Source organism: Acomys russatus, chromosome 14, assembly GCF_903995435.1.
Source record: "Acomys russatus chromosome 14, mAcoRus1.1, whole genome shotgun sequence".
Taxonomy (NCBI): domain Eukaryota; kingdom Metazoa; phylum Chordata; class Mammalia; order Rodentia; family Muridae; genus Acomys; species Acomys russatus.
Genome location: NC_067150.1, coordinates 5917245 through 5939652, shown reverse-complemented (window position 1 = coordinate 5939652; position 22408 = coordinate 5917245). Strand labels below are relative to the sequence as shown.

Genomic DNA, 22408 nt, shown 5'->3' with positions numbered 1-22408 from the left:
CTGGGACCCCGGTGGACCTTTCTTCTCTGCCTGCACTTGTCATGAAAATCAGTGAATGCCTTTTAAATATCAGGACACATAGCACACTTCCTCCATTATGGAGTTTTGTGGCAAAAAAAAAAAAAAAAAAAAAAAAAAAAAAAAAAAAAACCCTAATGAAATTTGGATGCCCTCTTTGACTATAAAAGGTAAATATGGCATTAGCATGATATTTTGTCAATGGATATTGCTAACTGTAACACTAACCATTGTAGATGCATTATTCTAATTAAGAACAAATCTTAATGTATATGGTGTCATACTTCTTTGTTTGTTGGTTGTTATATTTTGAGCCAGATTCTTGCTGTGAATCTTGGCTGATCTTGCACACAGTGTGTAGGACAGGCTGGTTTTGAACTTGTGACCCTCCTGAATCACTCTCTGTAGTGCAGGAGTCACATGTGTGTATCACCATTCCTGGATTTGCTATTGTTTATCTTACTCCCACATTACAGATGAGAGAAAATGGGATTCAAAGGTGGCAACAATTTGTCACAAGGTGGATAAATACCAATAGGGAGTTTTGGTGGTGTTTGTTCATTTTTTTAATTCTAATATAGAAACACTGAAACTGCAAATACTACCAGACTGCCATGTTCTATTTGGAACACATGCACACTTTGTATAATCATCAATAACTATAATCTTTAAAGGCAAAGCACCCAAGGGTGTTTAATAAGTTCATCTTCCTCCAAGTACTTTAAGCATACATCCCAATATCTGACTAAATTCCCCTTTCTCCCCAACTCCCCCCCTCTGAGACTCTCCTTAATTACTTAAGGATAGGGAGAAAGAGTGGGGAAGGAAGGGGAGAGAATTTCTCCATTAATTCCCAGAGAAATTTCCTTCAATTTTCATGCCATCAGTACAAATATAATCTCATATTTTTATGAGTTCAGAACTTATGAACGAGGGGAAATATGTGATATTGCGAGACAGCATTAATTAACTTAGTATGATAATCTCTAGTGCTAAATATTTTACTGACAATGACATAACTTCCCATATGGTGAATATGTGACATGTACACCATCTCTTGTGTTGTGCAGCTAGGTTGTTCCCATAACTTAGGTCCCCAAAGCAATTAAACAAACAAACAAACAAACACACCAATGCCAGCTGATTGTCTTTTTTGTTAGACTGGAGTGCCTGACAACTCAACTCATACCATTCACTTTTTCAAAAGATGTCCTCCCTGACTCAAGGATAAATGACTTCTCTCCAAATAATTCTCAGTTTACCACTGGTTATTGGTAAGATTCTAATGGAAATTTACTTAACAAAAAAAAAACATATTACCTTCTTATCTAGTGCTTTTTTTTCATAACGTCACAACATATCATTCAAAAATAAGCCAGACATGGACTCTGTTGCCTGCTTTTCAATCACTTACCCCTAACAAGGCTGCCTTGCTTAGCCATGGAGGATGAGGATGAGTTCAGTCCTGATGCTACTTGGTGTGCTGGGATGGCTTGGTGCAGGGTCTCCCCTTTTCTGAGGAGAAGGGGAAAGAGGGTAGGGGTAAGAGGGTGGGAGGGCAGGAGTGGGAGGAGAGGAGGAAAGGGGCTATGATCCGGGTGTAAAGTGAATACATAAATTTAAAAAATAAGTCAGAAAGACATGGACAGCTGAGAACCCCTGGACAGTGTTTCAGAGATGACACAAGAAGATTTGAGCTTATCACTTCCATTTTTCTTCCTACAGAACCCACTGCTGCTCCCACCGATGTCAAGGCTACCAGTGTGTCTATGTCAGAGATTCTTGTTGCATGGAAACATGTTAAGGAGAGTCTCGGAAGGCCACAGGGGTTTGAGGTATGCACAGAGTTATTGAAAGCCGGCCTTTTGTTTTGTTGGCACTGTGTCTTGCTAAACAGATGGTTTGAAGATGCTTCACCAGAATCATATTCCTTTGAAACTTGGCTCTATGTTAAAGAAAGAAACACTGTTCTCCAAAAAACTATTTTGCTTCTCATTAGTTGACTTATTTTCTGTAGTCTCCACATCACTGCAAAAATAGAAATGGGAATGAAATGGATTTTTAGACAAAGCCAGAAACTATGGGTGGGTATTTATTTATTTTTACTATTTTAAAACAGAAGTGACAGCTATGCTGCCATCATAAATATGCAATATCAGTTCAGTGACATCATCAAGTTTTGTCCTGCTCACAGACTGAAGGACTGTGAGATAGCTATGAACTTGAGTAGTCCAGCCTAAGTACGAGGAACACCCCCCCCAGAAATGTTTGATAGTGTATCAACATCAAGATGCCCCTTGTATTAAATGCCTCTTGCTCTGGAGTAGAGAGAACAGATGTGGGGAAAAGCACCAGAAAAATAGAACAGTAACTGGTCTGATCAGTTTTCAATGAGGGTCCTGCTTCCTGGAACTGTTAAGAAGTGGACCTTTCTGTCAAATGTAAGAAAGACGGAACTTAGTAGTGAATTAGATATGAGCTATGGGGGAAAAAAAAAAACTAAAGATTTATGACCCACACACTGTGTAAATAACACACAGAAGTCAGGAATTCTTTTTGGATGTTAAACTTTATAAGTCTTTATTTCTCCGTGCGGCTTATTGTTGGGTTGTTACTGTTTTGTTGGTTGTCAGGGATATTGTTTAAAACAAGACCTCATCTATCTCCCAATTCACTAATATCTGAGGATGACACTGAACTCCAAAGTGCAGGGGTTACAGGCATGTACCTCCCCACTCTGCTCTGTGGTACTACAAGCCAAACCAGGGGTTGACCACATTGCTCAATCAGTCTAGAAACTTAGATATATCCCAACCTGGCAATCTATCCCTCTGAAGAATCACCAGTATGTAAATGACATTTTCATCTTATATTGGCTGGGGTCACTGTACACTGATCAAGAAGATACAGAGAAACTAAGCCCTATGGTATCCTATCACTTGGAGTCCAATAACAGAGAAGGGTCTAACCAAATATGCTATGAGGGAAACACTGGAGAAATTCAGAAGCCTGAAGAGAAATTTCAAGAGGTCAAGAATGTTCCATTGACCCGAATGCTGCCAAAAAATTCAAGACAAAGTCCAAACCAAGTGCAGTGGCACACACCTACTGGCAGGCCAGCCCTAAGCAACACAGGGAGACTTTCGGGCTCAACATTAAAAATTCAGAGAAAGATGACATGTCTGATATCCAGGAGGGAATGGCAGTGATGAGCAGAGTCCTGGGGAGGGTTGGTTTCATGCTGATCAAGGCTGAAAGTGAGGATAAGGACATGTCAGAGCGCAGTGTCTTTGCTCAGACTATCTCCTTCAGCAAGGCAAGTTTTCACAGCTATAAAGTTGAATGTCCTCAGTAATTACAAGCTGACCATGAAAGGCAGATTCTGGTAGGTTCAACACTAGGGCTGTATTTTAAACCTCAATTAACATAAATCCTGAAAATGTGACCAGGAGAGGCGTATGAGCACAATAACATTTATTCTGCTTTATATTATCAAATAAAGACTAAAAATAAGGAATTATGGGCTGAGAAGTTGACTCCACAGTTAAAACACTCAAGCAAAACCGTGAGGACCAGACTTTGTATCTGCATAATCTATATCAACGCTAAGTGGCTGTGGTGATGGACCCAAAAGGCAGAGACAGGGGACCCCAGAGCAAACTGACTAGCAAGATGAATCTGTGAGCTCTGGTTTCAATGTAAGATTCTGCCTCATTGGATAAGGTGAAAGAGCAATGGAGGATGATTTCTGGCTTCTACCTCAGGCCTCCACACACACTTGCATACATGGATGCACACCAAAAATACATGTGCACAGGCAAACCACATGTCATAGTTAGGTTAACTATTGTTGTGATGAAACATCATGACCAAAGCAAGTTGGGAAGGGAGGGGCTTATTTGGCTTACACCTCCACATCACTGTCCCTTGTCAAAGGAAGTCAGGACAGAAACTCAAGCAGGGCAGAAACCTGCAGGAAGGAGTGGATGCAGAGGCCGTGCTGTTGCTTACTGGCTTGCTCAGCCTTCTATCTTATAGAACTCAGGCCCAGGGATGGAGCTACCCACAGTGGACCAGGCTCTTCCCCCTGTAGCACTAATTAAGAAACTGCCCTACAACTTATGTATAGCATGACTTTATGGAGATATTTTCTCAACTGAGGTTTCCTCCTCTCTGATAAGGCTAGATTCTGTCTAGTTTACATAAGAGTAGCCAGTATACCATTTATGCATAGAAATAGAAATAATATATAAAATTTGTTACAAATGTCCACATCCTGTGAAATGGAAAATAAAGTACATAACTTTTTAAATCAAAAGATAAATAAAATGTAAAATTCAATGGCCAAATATGGCACTGACTATTCATTGTAAGCAAAATATATCCAACCATGACTTTTACTTCCTTGGTCTCATTGCTGTCAACTGGAGACTTACTGGGATGTAATAGTCTTAACACTCACCTCTCTTCTGCATTCTTCCTACCTTAAAACCTCTGCCCACCCAAGACTATCCTCCTCTTATTCCTGAGCATTTCTCCTGCTAAAAATGTCAACAAAAAAAAAATCAATAATTGTGACTAAATCTTACACATATTTCATCTTCTCTCCACGTGCTCTACTCTGACCCTGCCACATTCCAGCTTTGTTTACTAATGCTAGACTTCTGATCTGTTAACAAAACAAAAAATTGAAACCATGGCCTATGTTACCAAAATCAGTAAGACTGGTTTTAGCTTTTATATACCAGTATCCGTCTTAAGGCTTAATTTTCCACATTTCAAATTTTCCCTTCAATGAGTAAAATTCAGTTGCTAGACTGTTTGGGAAATGCCGGTGATAGTGTATTTGGTGGCGCCTCCTATTTTTAAATTAGAATGTGTAAATGAATGCTATATTATAATGGAGGAAGACCAATTTAAAAATCATGTAAACAAATCACCCAGAATGAGCTAAGGAGATGGTTTAAATCCCAGCACAGAGAAGAGGAGTGAATATAAAATTCCAGCCCTAACCAAGAAGCCATTTGCAACTGATACCTTCTAGAAGTTGGAAAAATCAGTTTCCCTCAAAGTGCAGGGCAGGTGCCAACAAAAAAAACAGACTTCAGGTTTTCACTGTGTGCTTTCTGTTTTGAGAAGGTATTTTCTGTCTTACTGTGTTCGTTTCTCTTTAATTTGTTTCTTGTTTGTGTGGCAGGGGTTGAGAAAAAGAGAGAGAACACGAAAGTGGGGAGGGAGGTGTGGGGGAGGATCTGGGAGGTGTTGGGAGACAGGAAAAGAATATGATCAAGAAATACGATATTTTTTAAATCTTTGTTTTATCCGGGCTTGGTGGCGCACACCTTTAATCCCCGCACGCCGGAGGCAGAGGCAGGCGGATCGCTGTGTGTTCGAGGCCAGCCTGGTCGACAAAGTTAGTCCAGGACAACCAAGACTACACAGAGAAACCCTGTCTCGAAAAACCAAAAAAGTAATCTTTGTTGTAACTTTTAACAAAAAAGAGTTAAAGGTGCTAGAAGTAGAATGTATTTCCAAAGAGGACACCACCAGGAGCAGGAGGTACACCTTCTCATGGCCTGGCCTTCCAGATGCATAAAAGAAGGAAGCAGACAAAGTCCCAACATGCATTGCTCTCTGCACGCTGGCTGCAGGTAAAATGCAGAGTGAGCAGCTGCCCTCATGCTCCCACCATGGCCGCATCTCCCCTACAGGGGCCAACTGTAGTCTCCCGTGCAAATAAACCTCCCTTCATTAACGCTGCTTCTCCTGGGTATAGCATTGCAGCAACGAGAAAAGTCAGTAAGCTAGGAAGATTCACATTTCTATCACTAGCTGGCACTCTGATGTAAAGAGTGGGAAAAGGAGGAGGAAGAAAGCCAAGGAGAGCGTTAGGAGATTGCTGTCCTGAAGCAAGGCCTGCGGTGATAAGACAGAGGGATCTGTGAAGTGATGCAAAGTGGATGGTTTTAGATGAGGGCTGGCAGAATTTGTTGACAGGAGAGAAATTATTATTTCTGCTTTGCTGGATTAGTAAATTGTGCCATTTTCCAAAAGTATACAGGAAAGAAAACGACAGATTTGCAGGTAGGAAACTAAGAGTTCTATTTTGTCCGAATTAAGCTTGGGGTTCCTATTAGAAATACAAGGGTGTCACTTGGTTAGGCCATAGGATATGGGGGTTTAGAATCTAATTGAGAGATCAGGCCTGAAGGAATAGAAGTGTCCTCAAAAGCCATGTAATTAAGTAAAAACCTCTGAAGGGGATGTCTCAAGGCCAGAGAAGATGAGAGGAAGGCAAAAAGAGGGTTCGGCACTCAAACAGTATAAAGTCTCACAAAAAACAAAAAACAAAAAAACAAAAAAAAACCAGGACCAGCAAGGAGGCTGGTAAGGGAATCAGTTACACACACACACACACACACACACACACACACACACACACACACACATAAATAAGACTATATGCTGATGGGAGAAGGAAGTAGCTGATTTTGCTTAGGGCTGCTTTAGATCAGGCATGAGGCACAAAAGCACAGCCTGGGCTGAGTTAAGGACTTGTTCATAAATAAGTGATCAGTACGTCTCTTGTTGGCAATTCGGTTACTTCAGATACAGACATCCAACAGCCCCCTAAGATTACTACTCCCTAAATAATTGTTAGTGGCAGCAGTAATTTGGGAAGGGGTCTCCATTCATACCTCATCACCATCGTTTCCATGTTAAAAATTATCTGAATCTCCTGTCAGTACACCATGGTGGTTTGATGTTCCCAAGAGCCAAAACTATCCAATAATATATATCAATAGTTATTGTGAACAAGACTCAACATCTGGACATATTTTTGCACCAAAGATTCAACATAAGCCTAATTAACCTGGGAAACTATTTTAGCCATATTGGCTAACAGTTTAATAATCATACTTTTATATTAGAAATTCCCTGTGACACATTTGATGTGTGGAACGTGCCAAATAAGGAATCATTTCTGCACTCACGTGCACAGATTCATGTCCTTTCATGTTCCCGTTACATGCATAATCCCCTACCACAGTTCCACATGGAGAGCTGAGTCTCTGGAATTCACAATGCAGCTGTAATAAACAACAACACCTCAATCAATAAGCAAACGTGAATTTACTGGTGACTCTCTTGAGTCTGGAAACTTTGCAGTTTCTCTTTCATTTCTTTCACAAGTAATTGGAGAAGGCTACACTCAGCAAGATCATGAAGAAACAGTACTAACCTGAGACCAGCAAGGTCTGATGATAACCTTTCCCGTCTCCTCAGCCAAGGCAGTAGCCAAGGCCTCTAGCTCCCTAACTCTCTGACCCAGACTGTAAATGTTCCTGAACCTGGTTGCCACCCAACTCAAATTGTGATCCCAAGTTGTCAGTTAAATTTTGGCCTCAGACACTACTGGCCTCACAATCTGGATGTTTTGTCTGGTCTCATTCATTATTTAGTTACTTATCTAGCAAATATTTATGGAGTTTCCCACTATGCTCAGGTGCAGGGTTGATGCTAAACCAGAAAGTAAAGTGGACAAAGGTAGGAACCCTTATAAAGCTCACATTCTTGCCATGCATGCTGGTACTTGCTGCACACTTGCATAGCACTCAAGAGGCTACAGGGGAAGATTTTGAATTCACGGGCAAGTCAGAGCTGACAGTCACATAGTGAGACTCTCAAAAACAATGCTGTCTTAGTTAGAGGTGCCATTGCTGTGAAGAAGCACCAGACCATGGCAACTCTTAGAAAGGAAAACATTTAATCAGGGCTGGTGTACAGTTTCAGAGGGTTAGTCCATTATCATCATGCCGTGAAGCATGGCAGTATGCAGGCAGACATGGGGCTGGAGGTGCTGAGTGTCCGACATATTGATCCATAGCAGAAGACTGTTCCAACTGGGTGGAGCTTGAGCACAGGAGACCGCAAAGCCCACCCCCACTGACACACTTCCTTCAACAAGGCCACACCTCTTAATAACGCCACTCCCCATGGGCCAAGCATTCAAACCCACGACCCTCTGGGGGCCACACTCATTCAAACCATCACTAATACAAAACAAAACAAAAAGATAATTCCAGCCCCACTGTGGCAAGGGAGGTGATTTCCATTTTCTTGAGTTTGGGTTTAGTTTTTGTGTTTTGTTTTTTGTTTCAGTCATAAAATGAGGTCTTGATTCTAATGCCAAGTAACTCCTTTCCCTAGTGACCTGGTTTAGGTATTTTCTCCCTGATGCAGCTATACAGAGTAGCAGTAAGGGCACCAGTCTACGTTTCCCTGATCCCATCTGTCACTACACTACTCAAGTGTGTTTTTTGTGCCATGAGGAATCTGCCATTACATCTTATAGGAAATAATAAAGCAAGCATTTTGACATAAGATAACTTCCATTTGCAATTAACCCAACTCTTTCAAATATTAACTACTTGATCCCAATCAAAGACACTGTTTTGTTGTTCTTGTTCTTGTTGTTGTTGTTTTGTTTTGCTTTGTTTTGTTAAATTAACTAATTACTCTGGGATAGCCTGGTGTACATAGTGAGTGCTAGGCTAGCTATAGCCAAGGCTACAAACTAAGACATAATTTAGGAAGAAGAAAGAGAAGGAGGCAGAGGAAAGAGAGGAGGACAGAGGAAGGTGGTATTATAGAAGGAAGGAAGGAAGGAGGATAGAAGGAAGGAAGGAAGGAAGGAAGGAAGAAAAGACAAATAGACAAGGCTATAAGGGAGCTAGTTCCCAGCCTCCCATGCAACTTACTTAGTAGTACGAGACTTGAGGTCACTACAGCAATATCTTTCTATGTCTTTGTGACCAATTTATGGACGTTTCTCATCATCACAATTAGGCTACATAAAGAATCCACGAGCTTTCATGCACTTCTAAGACTGTCCCTCTGTACCTCACAATGAAGACAAATGACACCCTCTGATAGCCCAAATGCACACACCCATCTACTTAGTATTTTACAATTGTGCTGATGGCCTCATAAAACAACTTTGAGCTCTTTACAAGGTGTTTGAAATTTTTTATGGCTATAAAGGCTAAATTTAGAAAACAGGATCCCAGAGCCATGTTGAGATATTTAGCCTGTGAGATGTAGTTTGATTGAAAATTGGAAATGGTCTGTATCTATTGAACAACTCTAATTCATGAATAACCATGACCTTCCCATCTGGAGTACCATGTCTGTCTCTGGAATGTGCAAATAAGCTATTCGGTTCTGTCTTGACTTTACGGACTCGCCAGCACTCAAGTGTCCAGTGAGTGGTAATCCCTGAGTCTGAGAGCAGCATCCCTCACATTTCCAAGAGCATGTCAGGACGTTTATGAGCCTGAAAATTCAAAGCAGATGTCATCCTGGCAGGAAAATAGAGTGAGAGTCCAGGGCGATCATATCATCATTTTCTGGTTTCCCTAGATCTGCAGGAAGGCTGTCAGGAATTGTGGAAATGCAATCTGTTTTGCTGCACTAAAGCTAGCTACTAGGCCAGGTCCTCACACTCTGCACCTAAAAGAGCCCAGTCTACTACTGGGGAAGTTTATGGGAAACTAATCAGAACAAACATCATGCTAACGATAGGATTCTCATGTCCGTAATTATCATGGGATTCTGTAACACCTTGACCCTCAAAAAACAATGAAGATGAATCTATGCAAGAGCCCTCCACAAGTTTATGTTTCTGTATGCTGGGGCATATACGTCTGTCCCTAAAACACCCTCTTTTTTGCACAATAAAAATGGTTTATTTGCTGAGTGAAATAGAAAAAAGAATTATTTCCAGTAGATATAATTCTTTTAAAAAATGTTATGCTTTTTGCCTAGGGAACAAAACCTCCCATGATTACCAAGTGTATGGTATCTGTTTTTATTCCTCCCAATTGTAAGAGAATTTTAACTATATTGATTTTATATATATATATTCATTTTAATAGTAAGCAAGCAATAACACAACTTCTTGGTAGAGAGACTGATGCCAAGTGCCTTTGTTTTAGTTCTGAACTTGATGCTTATTGAGAGGAAAGCAGAAGATGAGATAATTCGTTCCATTTAACACTGGTCTCTAAATCGCAGCGCTAGGACCCTCTTCTCGGCTTTGTGCGGCACTTATATGTGTTCACTTTTAAGCTTCCAGGGAATCTGCCACTTAGGAGTTCATTTCAGACTTGTCACTAAAGCCATTTCAGCTTATTGATTGCCTGAAAAGATACCAATTGTGCTGTGCTTTATAAAATAAGTCGTGGTGGAGATTTCTTAAGGGGAGAAGCGACCTGATTGTTGTTGTTTATTTTATGATCTGGATGCTAAACATCAAAGCAGAAGATGAAAACAAATGGGCCTTGGTACTGTGTGACAATAAGCCATGGTAGGCAGATTGCACTCAATTTGTCTATCAGGAGAGGGAGTAAAACTGGAATTGCAGATATAAGCTAAAGGGAAGAAGAAGCTGAAACAAAGCCAGTTGCGAAGGGCTAAGACAAAGACTGTTTTTCTTTCCATATGGTATGTGGGTGGCCTTTGTTTTGCAGATTCTCTGTGCTTTTTATTACAACTATGTAAAAATAAGAATGCAGTAAACTAGACCATGAGAAGATGCCAATCCTCCTTCTTTTCTGAAATTCTGTGGCTTTTGATATAAACCAAATGGTTTTCATGTCATTATTGTTAGGTTTCCTTCTTTGAGTATTTTCATAAATTGTGAAGTATACAAAGCCCTTTTTCCCAAAAAAAGATAAGTAGACCAAAAAACCTAATATTTCAGGTGCTTAACCAAGATGCTCACTGGTCCCATTGAAAGACAACCCCATTTAATGCTTTTAGAAAGCGACCAATAACGAATCTCAGTTTTCTGGGGTTTTCTTTCACCTGTGCTACATTAAGGGCTGTGTGGAGAAAATTCTCTACACCAAGTGAATACAGGACTATTCAATTATTTGCCTGACATATGTGCTCAAAAAGTACCGAAAGAATTTGCAAAATCTCTTCTTGGATTTATCACTATGTATTTATTTGGTTGGTTTTGAGACAGTCTTATGCACTGCAAGCTAGCCTTGATCTTGCTATGTAGCCAACGATGGCTTTGAGCTTCTGATTCTCTTGGCTCTACCCAGTGAGTTCGTGGACCACAGGTTTCTACTATCACACCCAGTTTATATGGTACTAGCAATTCTAAGCAAGCATCCTACCACTGACCTACATCCCAAGACCTATCACTATATTATTTTTATGCTACATATAAATGTTATATTTTTTACTTTAAGATTTAACTTTGTATTATGAAAAGAATTTAAATTCTTAAACACGTGTCATACAAATAGTATCTTTCATTTCTATACCCTAGGCACTCAACCATAAACCATTTCCAGCTGAGAAATAATAATAAATTTTATGGATAACTCCACTTAATCCTGTTACTTTGAAGTGAATATCAGCAGTTATACTGGTTGTTTCATCAATCACAATGCACTAAAAAGGAAGTGGAGAAATGGCTCAGAGGTTAAAAACAATTGTGTAATCTTTAGAGATCAGATCCCAACACACATGTAACAAGCCAGGTATCCGTTACATGCCTGTAACCATCCAGGTCCAACCTGGGTAGAAACGAAAAGATTGACAGAGCATACTGGCTCCTAGCCATGCCAAGAAAACCTGAGACATAGATCCAAGGAATCAGAAAAGAGTGGTAGCTGAGGCAACTCAACACCCTCTCTGGCCTCCTATATACATTCACATGTTCACACAAGTACACAACCCATCAATATTTTAAAATTCTACACAAAGCAATCCCGAAATACAAACTGTTTTTTAGACTGTTAGCCTTCTGCTTCCTGAGGACCCCTGAGTAGAAGAACACACTCACTTTCCAGAGTATACATGTACCGTATTTTCGTTATCAATCCATCAGTTGAAGGACATTTTGTTTGTTTCCATTTACCCTATATTGTGAACAGAGGAGCAGTGCACATGGCTGAGCAGGCGTCTGTGGAGCAGCATGTAGATTGCTCTGGGCATATGCCAAGAAGTGGTATAACTGGGTCATATGGTAAATTTATCTTTAGCTGTTTGAGAGTTCACCACACTGTCTTCTAGAGTGGCTGTGCCAGTTTCCAATGCCACCAGCAGCAGGGGAGGGCTCTCTGTGCCTCAGCGCCAGTCACGGAGAGAACTAGGTATAGACTGTTTTGTTTATCTTTCACATTCTTAGTGGGGTAAGATGAAAATCAAAGTTGTGTTAATTTACTAAGGCGAGGAACACTTTTTAAGGTATTTCTTAGCCATTATTTCTTTTTCTTTTTCTAAGAACTCTATGTTCAGGTTCCAGACACAGTTTTAAAGGGCTCATTAGTTTCTTTAGCATGTATAAATCCTCGGCCAGATGTCTACCGAGCAAAGGTTCTCTCCCAGTCTCTAGGTTTCCTCTTCACTAGAATTGCTTCTTTACCTGAGGAGAGGAATTTTAGTTTTATGAAGTCCAAAATCAACAAGCTCGGGATACAAGCCTGAAGCAGCTTTCTCAAGCCTGATCTGGCCTCTATTCCCCCTCCCATCCCCCACGCCCCATTCCCGACCCCCGCAACCCCCCATTCTCCACCCCCAACCCCCCACCCGCATCCTCCCCCTGCACCCCCGATGAGTGCGTGCAGTTCACAGGTCAGCCCAGGATGGCAGCAGAACCTGATTCCTATTTGGATGGAGTCTATTCATTCCCCTGCTTCCTTCATTTCCTGAATATCCCTTCTGTTCCAAGCTGCTTTTTCTACCGTACTTCCCTGCCATGCCCCCAGCTGGCAAGGCTGGCCAAATCTTTCTCACCAGAGCCCATGGGACTCCAGGAATGAGATCCCTTAAAGGAAACAGCCACATAACAGACAGGACCTGTCTGCTCCAGCTTCAAGGAAGAACCCTGTGTGGATCTGAGCACTCTAGCCTGTTTGTGCAGAACTGTAATTCCCATTGGGGTAGAGGCTGTATCACCACACTACTCAGTGTGGGCACCTGTGTAACATCCTCATATTAGCAATGTTCCTCAACTTCACCACCAGCCTTCCTCTTTCTGCTTCCCCGCTTGCTCTCCTTTCCTTCAGCCCACTTTGAGTAAGCTCAATCTGGTATATTTCAAAATTTCCAGAACCTTGTAAAGAACTAACTCAGACTATTCATTCTCTCTGTGTCTGTTTTCTACGTCACTAAACACCACACCAGTCATTAGCGTTCCTTCTTTCTAGCTCACTTCGTATAATGTGCTCTTGCATATTCCTTCATATTCCTACATGTCCTTCGTGCTCATAATAAATATGTGTCAAAGGTTGCATTCAAAGGATCATATAGTAGGTAGATCATATGGTATTAAGTGCATAATTCTCTCAAGATGAGTATTTTTCTACCTAAACCATTAACATTCAAGTCAAAACTTTTCTTCTTTAATTTCATCAAGATATATTAAAAGACTTTTGGATGTGTAGATCATCTCATAAATCTTACTTAAGCACAGCAGTAAAGGTAACAAATTACTTCCAAGAGTTCCTTATTCACTGTGCTCTTTTTAAAAGTTAGTTAAAAAAAAAAAAAAAAAAAAAAAAAAAGGCAGGGTGTGATAACACATCTTTCAGCCCAGCACTCTGGCAGGCAAAGGCAGTCAGATTTCTGTGATTTCAAGGCCATCCTGCTTTATAAAGTGAGTCCAGGACAGCCAAGGACATAGGGAAACCCTCTCTCAAAAAGCAAAACAAAACAAAATTTTAAAAATTAGTAAAGAGAGCTAGAGAGATAGCGCAATAGGTGAGTGTGTGCTACCAAGGCTGAGTTTGGTGGAAGGAAAGAATTGACTCCCTTAAGTTGTCCTCCGCTTGGCATGTGCAGGCCACAGCACATGACTACACACGCACACACACTCACCAGCATGCAGATGCACACACACGTGCACACAGATAAATGTAATAAAAAATAAGATTTAAAAAAGTGTCCTAAATAAAATTCAGTAAAGATGGTAAAGAATAGAAGAAAACTATTCCTATACTGAAATACACAGATCAAGAACAAATTAAATTCTATAGGTAGCAAATCTCTTTCATTGTTTTTCAGATAGCAAAAGCAGCATCTCAGAAACAAAAATACAAATTGATTCAGAAAGTGGCATCCTTGGTATTCCTGCCACATTTCCAACTTCCTCACTTCATATCCACTAATCACTATTCCATTGTCTCATAAATATTTAAACTTTAACTAATCATTGTTTATTTATCTTATTTGATTCATTAAATTGTGTCCTTTATGATGAAATTACCTGTGGGCACAAAGCAGCTAATATTCATGTAATCTAATCACACTGCCTGCCAGCCCATCTCAGGAGATAAGGAAGCTGCAGACAGACTAAACTGAGGCAAGTTGGCCTTTGCCAAGTAAGATAAATGCATCTTCTGTGCAAATCAGGCTCCTCTGGCTGGACCCTACCGCTCTAGGCAGAAGGCATGCTGATGATGAATGTTACATAAGCCCAAGGCACGTAGGAGGCAACTGCAGCTTTGGTCAAGGAAAGGTTAGAGTGCCTTTAAATGCTGGTGCCAGTGAAGATTCAATAGGGCAGCAGTGAAATGCCTGCCTTTCAACCTCAGTTTCCACTAATTATGACTGCTGCTTTTAGCAGCACTAGTGGATCTTCTGGACTTGTGTAAGCCCAGCTTGTCCTAACTCCCCTTAAACTATGCATGGAGTCGTGAGGACAAAGACAGTCTCGTTGTCATCTCAGCAAGTGGCACAAAGTAAAACTGTTATAGAGCTTCATATGTTTTTCCTTTTCTTTCATCTCTGTGCAATGACCCAGCCTCAAAATCCTATTTTCTAGGTTCAAGCAAGCAATGGAATAGCCTCTGGCTTCCCTTTCCTTTATCTTTGCTTCACTGAAACAAACTGCACCAAGGCAGATGAAGCTTTGTGTTTTAGCTCATGCCCGAGGAGATTTCTCTTTGTTGCAGGGAAAGTAGGAGTGGGGGCTTGGGCTGGCAGCCAGGCATCTGGCATCGACCTGCATGGCGCGCTCCAAGCATCTAAAAGGTACCATTCTGAGATGCAGTCATCTCCCCACTCAAAGCAGACTTCAAATCTCTTTAGAACACTTTAACACTCTTAAATCAATTGGATAAGGTACATGGGTAATTATATAGGATGACAAAAATCTAAAGAAGTAAAATGATTAACTGGCGAGGTTCTTTCTTTAATTTTAAAACTATTTATTTTATATAAACGGGTTTATTTTGTTTTGAGATTATGATATAATTACAACTTTTTTGCCGTCCCTTTCCTCCTTGAGAACTCTCCCACATACCCTTCCATACTCTTTTTCAAATTTATGGTCGTTGTTTTACTACTGGTTATTATATATATATATATATATATATATATATATACACACATATATCCCTAAATATAACCTGTCCAGACTGTTAATGTTACTTTTATGTATGTTTTCAGAGCACACTGTTTGGCACAAGAAGTTCCTTTTAATGGCTGACAGAAATAGATGATGGACAAATATATTAGATAAATAGATGACATACAATATACCAATGATACATTGATGAATATATATATATGTATATATGATAAATGTATGACAGACCTAAGATGAGGTGTTTAATTGAGATATATATAGCTAAAGAGCATCTCAGGATATGACGAAAACACAACGTCAGGACCCAAATTGCCAAAATAAAATACTCATTAGGAACAATACGATATGAAGTTAATGCTGATAATTTTTTAATTTATTTTATTTTATTATTTCTTGTACGTGGGTCTTTTCCCTGCATGTGTGTCCGGTATGTGCCTGGTGCGTGGGAGAGGTAAAAGAGAGCTGTTAACCACTGGGCCAACTCTCTAGCCCCAATACTGTTAAATATTTAAACTGAAGCTTCAAAGTAAAAACCTAAGAAATACTCTCAGAATGCAGAAAATTTGTGTTTTAAAAACACAGAGACGGTAGATGTGAAGGGCAGAAAATTTTAAGTTCATGAATGCAGGGAGGTGCAGAGGAAGTGGAACATTTACAGCAAAAGAAATACCCAAAAACATGGAGAAGAGCCTCAAACACTGAACAACAGCACAAAAAAAAAAAAAAAAAGAAATCATTATTTCCTGCCTGGCACTAATAAATTAGTATATCACTTATATCTTAAATAAAAAATAGTATTTTAACATGATAAAAGACAAAAGGGTCAAAAAGATAGTATTATTATACATAGCAAACATTCTAAATTATTAAACACCAGCACCTCACAGGGAGAGTGGGGAGCCAGGGGAGTGCTGTGAGTGAGTAGGGTTCCATAAGAGCCTGGAAGCACACTTACTCACATTTATGAAGAGCTAAGGAAACTGCCCCACATGCAACTGATATGCAGTGAACATAAAATTTAAATATAAACCTGGCTTCAAAGCCGTGATCTGCCTAAAGCTTGTAGCAATATGGAAACTTTCTTATATTTTTGCATGTCTGTTGGGAACAAAAATATAGTACTAACTCTTTGAAAACTAATGTGCCATTTTTGTATTAGAAGCTGAATTTCATTCCTAACTTTCAAGCCGGTAATCTCCTTTCTGGGGTGTGTTCTAGGGAATGTAGATAATATGCTAAGAAGCAACCTGCTGGGACTTAGCCACAACAGCAGAAGTGGGGGTGGGGGACACTGAGGAGATTCCTTAGTGGTTAGAGAGCCTGCCCGCAGCACGCATGAGGGTTTGAGTTCAGATCCCCAGCACACAGCACATGCCGGGTGGTTATGATGCCTGCCTGCAATTCCAGTTCTGAAAGGCAGAGACAGGATCCAGACCAAGCTGGCAAAAGAGATTAGCTTGGTCATAGAGGTCAGGCTTTGAATGACTCAGTGAATAGGGTGGAAAAGCAGAAGAAGCAGAACACCAATTTAGGGCCTCCACCTGCACACACACACACACACACACACACACACACACACACACACACACAAAGTTGTAAATTAACTAATTAATTAGAGTAAACGTGATAGTTGTAAACTACCTAAAGGCTCCATTATAAGATAATGATTATCTCACAGTTGAGTGGAGAGTGGGCTATGACTTTCACATGGACTCTGGTGCTCCATATTTAACCATGTCCCCTGGATGGGGAGACCTGGTGGCACTCAGAGTAAGGATAGCAGGTTACCAAGAAGAGACTTGATACCCTATGAGCATATACAGGGGGAGGAAGTCCCCCTCAGTCGCAGTCATAGGGGAGGAGAGTAAGGGGAAAATGGAAGGGAGGGAGGAATGGGAGGATACAAGGGATGGGATAACAATTGAGATGTAATATGAATAAATTAATAAACTATATTAAAATACTATAATAAATTTAAAAAAATTTTTAAAAAAGGCAATGATTATGAGTCTCCTCCTGGCTGCCTTCAGATCAAGATGCAGGAGTCTCGGCTCCTCCAGCGCCATGTCTGCCTGGATGCTGCCATGCTTCCCACCATGATGATGGTAATGGATGGAACTTCTGAAACTGTAAGCCAGGCCCCATGAAATGTTTCCCTTTCCCAGCAGTGGAAACCCTAAACTAAGACGGGAAGCTAAATTGAAGCTTGGTGGATTAACAGCTTTGGCAAAGGGCATTTCCAAACAACGTAGCGCTGACTGTGCTGTGTGGCTACTCATGGCCAGTCTTACACAAAGCTACAATGGAAAGGAGCAGACTGAGCAAAGCGTAGAGTTGGAGCAGGAAAGGAGCACCAAGTGATGTAAACAGATGAAAGAAAAGCCAGATGCAAAGTGCAGTAAAGGGAGTGGTGACCAGAGCAGGACCTCACCCAGCTAAGCCTCCAATTTGTGAAAAGGAATTAAAGTGAAGTGAAAAGGAAGGAAAGGAAAGCCAGTCATGGTCATGGTGGTGTACCATGATGGTGCATCCCAGCGCTCAGAAGGCAGAGGCTGTCGGAGATCATGGCCAGCTTGGTCAACAGAGCGAGTTCCAGAACAACCAAGTTTAGGCATTGAAGGAAACCATCAAACCATCAAAAACAGAAAGCTGGTTAAAAAAAAAAAAGTATTTGAACAAGGAGTCATGTTCCAGCCCCAGCAAGCAGCAGAACTTGGCAGTTCATGTGTCCATGTGGTCTTCACTTTAGAATCAAGGATAGAAGAACAGGGTGATGGAATCTCCCTCCGCGGCTAAGGAAGGCTGCTGAGGGCAGGTATGTGAGAGGGGTGTCCCCACACGGAGGCCCAGAGGGACCATGGCATGAAGCTATGAAGGTGAAGCCTGGATTGCTTTGAAGACCCCAGGATGTTGGAGGTACCAGAGCCATGGGATACGCGCCAAAGGAAGCTGCTAACAGGAAGTAGAACAAGCCCAGGAGAGAGAAGTGTGTTGCAGTCAATGGAGCTGGAGGTCTGAAGAGAGCTTTGACACCACACAGGGAGATGCAGAGTTTGGGGTTTGCCCAGCTGGTTTTCAGTCTTGCTTTGGTCCAGTATTTCCTCACTGTGCTGTCTTCCCTAGGTTTTGGAATGGGGATGCGTATCCTGTGCCATTGTGTGTTGGAAGTACGCAATGTGCTTTTCATTTTGATTTTACAGGGGATTACAGTTAAGAGATTGCGTGAATCTCAGAAGACTTTGAACTTTGGACTTTTAAGCACTGTAGATACTATGATAGACTGTGGGGACTTTTGAAGTTGCATTGCGTGCAGTTTTGCATTCTGATATGTCTGCCAGCTTATGGGGACCAAGCAGCGGAATATGGCGGTTTGCATAAAAATGACCCCATTGGGCCCATAAGGAATGGTACTATTATGAGGTTTGGCCTTTTTGGAGGAAGTGTGTCGCCGGGGGAGGGGGCTGGGGGGCGGGCGGGGGGTGTTGAGGTTTCAGAGGCCCAAGCGAGACACAGGGGCTCACTGTCTCCTCTCGCTGCCTGTGGATCTAGATGTAGAGCTCTCAGCTACCTCTCTAGCACCATGCCTGCTCACAAGCCGCCATGCTTGCTGCCATGACTGTAACGGACTACAGCTCTGAACTGTAAGCCGCTCCCAATTAAACATTTTATTTAATAAAAGTTGCCATGGCCACAGTGTATCTTCATAGCAATAAAATCATGACAGCCAAAAAAAAAAAAAAAAAAAAAAGGGTAGTGGTATTTTACATTTCACATGTACAAATGTGTTAATATCTTTAAAATGGAAAAGGGTATATGTATAACAACGTCAGCGAATGAAAGCAGGACATAAAATTATAGTTATAGAAAGGAAACACAAAATCCTGTGAGAGTAATAAAACCATAGGTTATACACAATGCTGATATCAAGCATCTTTTTAAATTACTTTTTCTTAATGTATGAAACATCCAGGTATATATTGTACTTTGCTTTTTGTTTAGCATTCTTTTGTTTATCTCTTTTAGTATTTTTTTTAACTTTATTGCAACAATTTCACATATGGAACTTAAAAGTTTATGAGTTTATAGAGTCAATATCTGATGGAGAAAATTAAATGAGAAAAGTTCCAGCTTCACAGAGTATGTGTAATTTGCTGGTACCTCATAGCCTCAATCCAAGTTTAAAAATCACTGAAGAAATAATGTACTTCGTTCCAGCTTTTTTATTCTCTGCCACATTACAAAGGTAAAGATTTTCAAGTTTATTATTAATTACATCTCCTTTGATATTTTAACAGTTAATTTTATATGTATTAAATACAGAACTTTTATTTTTCTCTCTGAGGAATCTAAAGCTTGAGATGTGAATTCATGTGGACAGAATTTTTTCTCATCATAATCAGTTTCTCAACACACTGTTATTTTACTATAGATGTTTAATTTTATAGTGGTTTTTCATAATTTTAAAAATTCATTCAATCTTTAGAAATCCAAATTTTGTAATTTTACAAAAACCTGCAATTTGCTTAATTTAATCACTTAGCTATATCAAAATACACTTAATTATATCTAAAATAATATCCTGGTTAAGAGGCGTTGAGGCAGAAGCTAGGAAATCAGACACATCCCCAGAAAAGAAGAAGGCGCGTTTGTTCAGGCAGTGACTTCTCAGCCAACTTCTCAGCTTGAAAATAACTTGGACTTTTTCTTCTGTTCAAAATATTTTCGCAGTCCAAGAAAGACAAGTGAGTCTTTGGAATTGAGAGTAACGGAGGCAGGAACATATGAAAGGCAGAATGGTGCCTTCCCCTTTTAGAAAACTACTTTTCTGAAGCTCACTGTATGCTCTTCCAATTCTGTGGGGAGACTGGCCAAGAAGATTTGATGATTTTTCTAATCCTCTTTTGTATATAAATTAGAGGTCTCTACAAATACGTCAGCCAGGGGTCACACGTGAAGAACTTATAACTCTCCTTTAAGCAGGATGAACTGTATGAGAGCATTTAGCAAAACTGAGGCAGCACGTGCAGTGTGATTGTTCAAGAATGGCTCTCAAGATCAAACGCTAGAAATGCAAAAGACAAGGCTGATGAATTTAAAAGCAGGAAGCCGTTAAGGCCAGAAGCTAAGGCCTTTGCCATAGCTAGGAGGCCACTGACGTTCCTACATTGTAACAGGGATGAAGCCATTCTTACCTCAAAGACCCTATAATTACTGTCTGTCTAAAATCCCACCATGTCTGCTCTGACTTAAACTAGCAAAATATAAGCAAAGGTTGGTTCTCCACCAGCAAAGAAAAGTACATCAATAGGGAGCTAACAGGCTCTAGCGCTAGCTATTCAACATCTGCGCATGCCCAGTCAACAGTCGCCAACTGCCTCAATGGAACAAGGAAGGTGCAAGATAACCTACGCAATATCATGTCTACAGGCAAAACTGCAGTCATTCTCTGCTGAAACTAAAATATGATTTTTTTACACTCTTGGTGTATGACCACTGTGCTCCCAGCATTGTTTAGGAAGACTGTGGGACCCTGAGGAGGTGAAGTCTCACAGAAGGAAGCAGGCCACTGAGGGGCGGGGCCTTGAGATTTCCTAGCTCTGCCCTATGTGTCCTCTCTCTACTTTCTAACTACTTGAGGGACTGTGCTTTGATACTGCCCACTTCTGCTGCATACCTTCTCTGCCATGCTTTGGCCACAACAGGAAGAAAAATAACTGATGCGTTCTATCTCCAAAGAGGAAACCCAAAGGAACGCTCATCAGCTGCAGCACAAATGCTTTTACACCTCTAATAAATTACATTAGAGGATTCCAAGATGGCGTCGACCAGTATGCACCATAGCTGATCTACTCCGAGGAGACCAGGGACGTGAATGGAGCCACAGACTGCTGGATTTTGAGAACTGTAGGTGAGTGGGGCCCCAAACTCCACAGACTGCCAGTGGGTCTAACCCCGGGACAAGCCCAGAGGTGCTAAAAGCACTCCGCAAACTCTGAAACAGAATCAATCCACAACCAAGCTGCAGCCAGCACAGAAAACCCAAACTCGCCATTTGGGGAGGGGATTTTCCGGAGCCCCCAACCTGAGGAGTCTCAGCGAATAGGGTGAAACTACCATTGAACCTCTCCATCCACACCACGCCAAACTGCGGAGGTCACCTGCCTAGCCCGAGTGGAAACACAGGTGGTGGGACTCACCAAAAACAGCTAGAACTGGCGTGTAGCTTGCAGTCCGTGTCCTGGGCCCAATCTGAACCCAGACACAAAGGACTGACCCTGCAAACAGGGGCAGTTAGCAAACAGCATGGACTGCTCCCACAGCCCAGTGGGACTGCCCACGTTATCTGGAGACGTGGGTCTTGCTTGCGGTGTCTAACTGCTGACCTAAAGCGATCTGGGAGCATTCTGGCTTTCACTGGCGGAAAGAGAAGATACAGGGGATTCCGGCCAGTGGTCTGAATCACCATTGTCGCCAGCTGCCCACCCGGGCTACCGGCACTGACCCGGCACTCCCCAAACAACAGAACCTAGCTGGGTCCATTCTTGCAGGCATGACAAGAGCTCCCATGATACAGGGAGCTGTGGGTCGTGCCTGCAGGGTCTAACTGCTGATCTAAAGGAATCTGGGAGCGTCCTGGCTTACAGGGGTGTGGAAATTGCTGCCTCCTTGGATACTGCCAGTTCCTAAAACCATAATGTCTCAGGCCCACCAGGCACTGATCCTGTAATCTCCAACAGGCAGATCTTAGCTGGGTCAGCTCCTGCAGACCCAGCAAGAACTCCCAAATTCACGGGAGAGGCTGGACGCTCCTACAGAGTATAGAGGCAGAGCTAAAAGACAGCTGCAGCCCAGATTATCTGATCCACCTGGGGTCTTGGCTACAAAGCAACAGGAAGGACAGGCGGCTGGGGTCAACCTACATAACCAGAGAGCTTGTGTGCTGACCTTACTCTAGATCCCAAAACTGCTGATCTGAATTACAGCAATAAGGTGAAAAGG

At 41.4% G+C, this 22408-nt stretch overlaps 1 protein-coding gene across 1 annotated transcript in view; it reads left to right on the top strand.

The window, feature by feature from the left end:
* Positions 1–22408, top strand: part of Cntn5 (contactin 5) — a 445387-nt gene that overhangs the window by 400608 nt on the left and 22371 nt on the right. The window contains exon 19 of the mRNA XM_051156769.1: positions 1744–1853. Coding sequence (XP_051012726.1) covers positions 1744–1853 — 110 coding nt within the window. The remainder of the gene's footprint in view (positions 1–1743; positions 1854–22408) is intronic.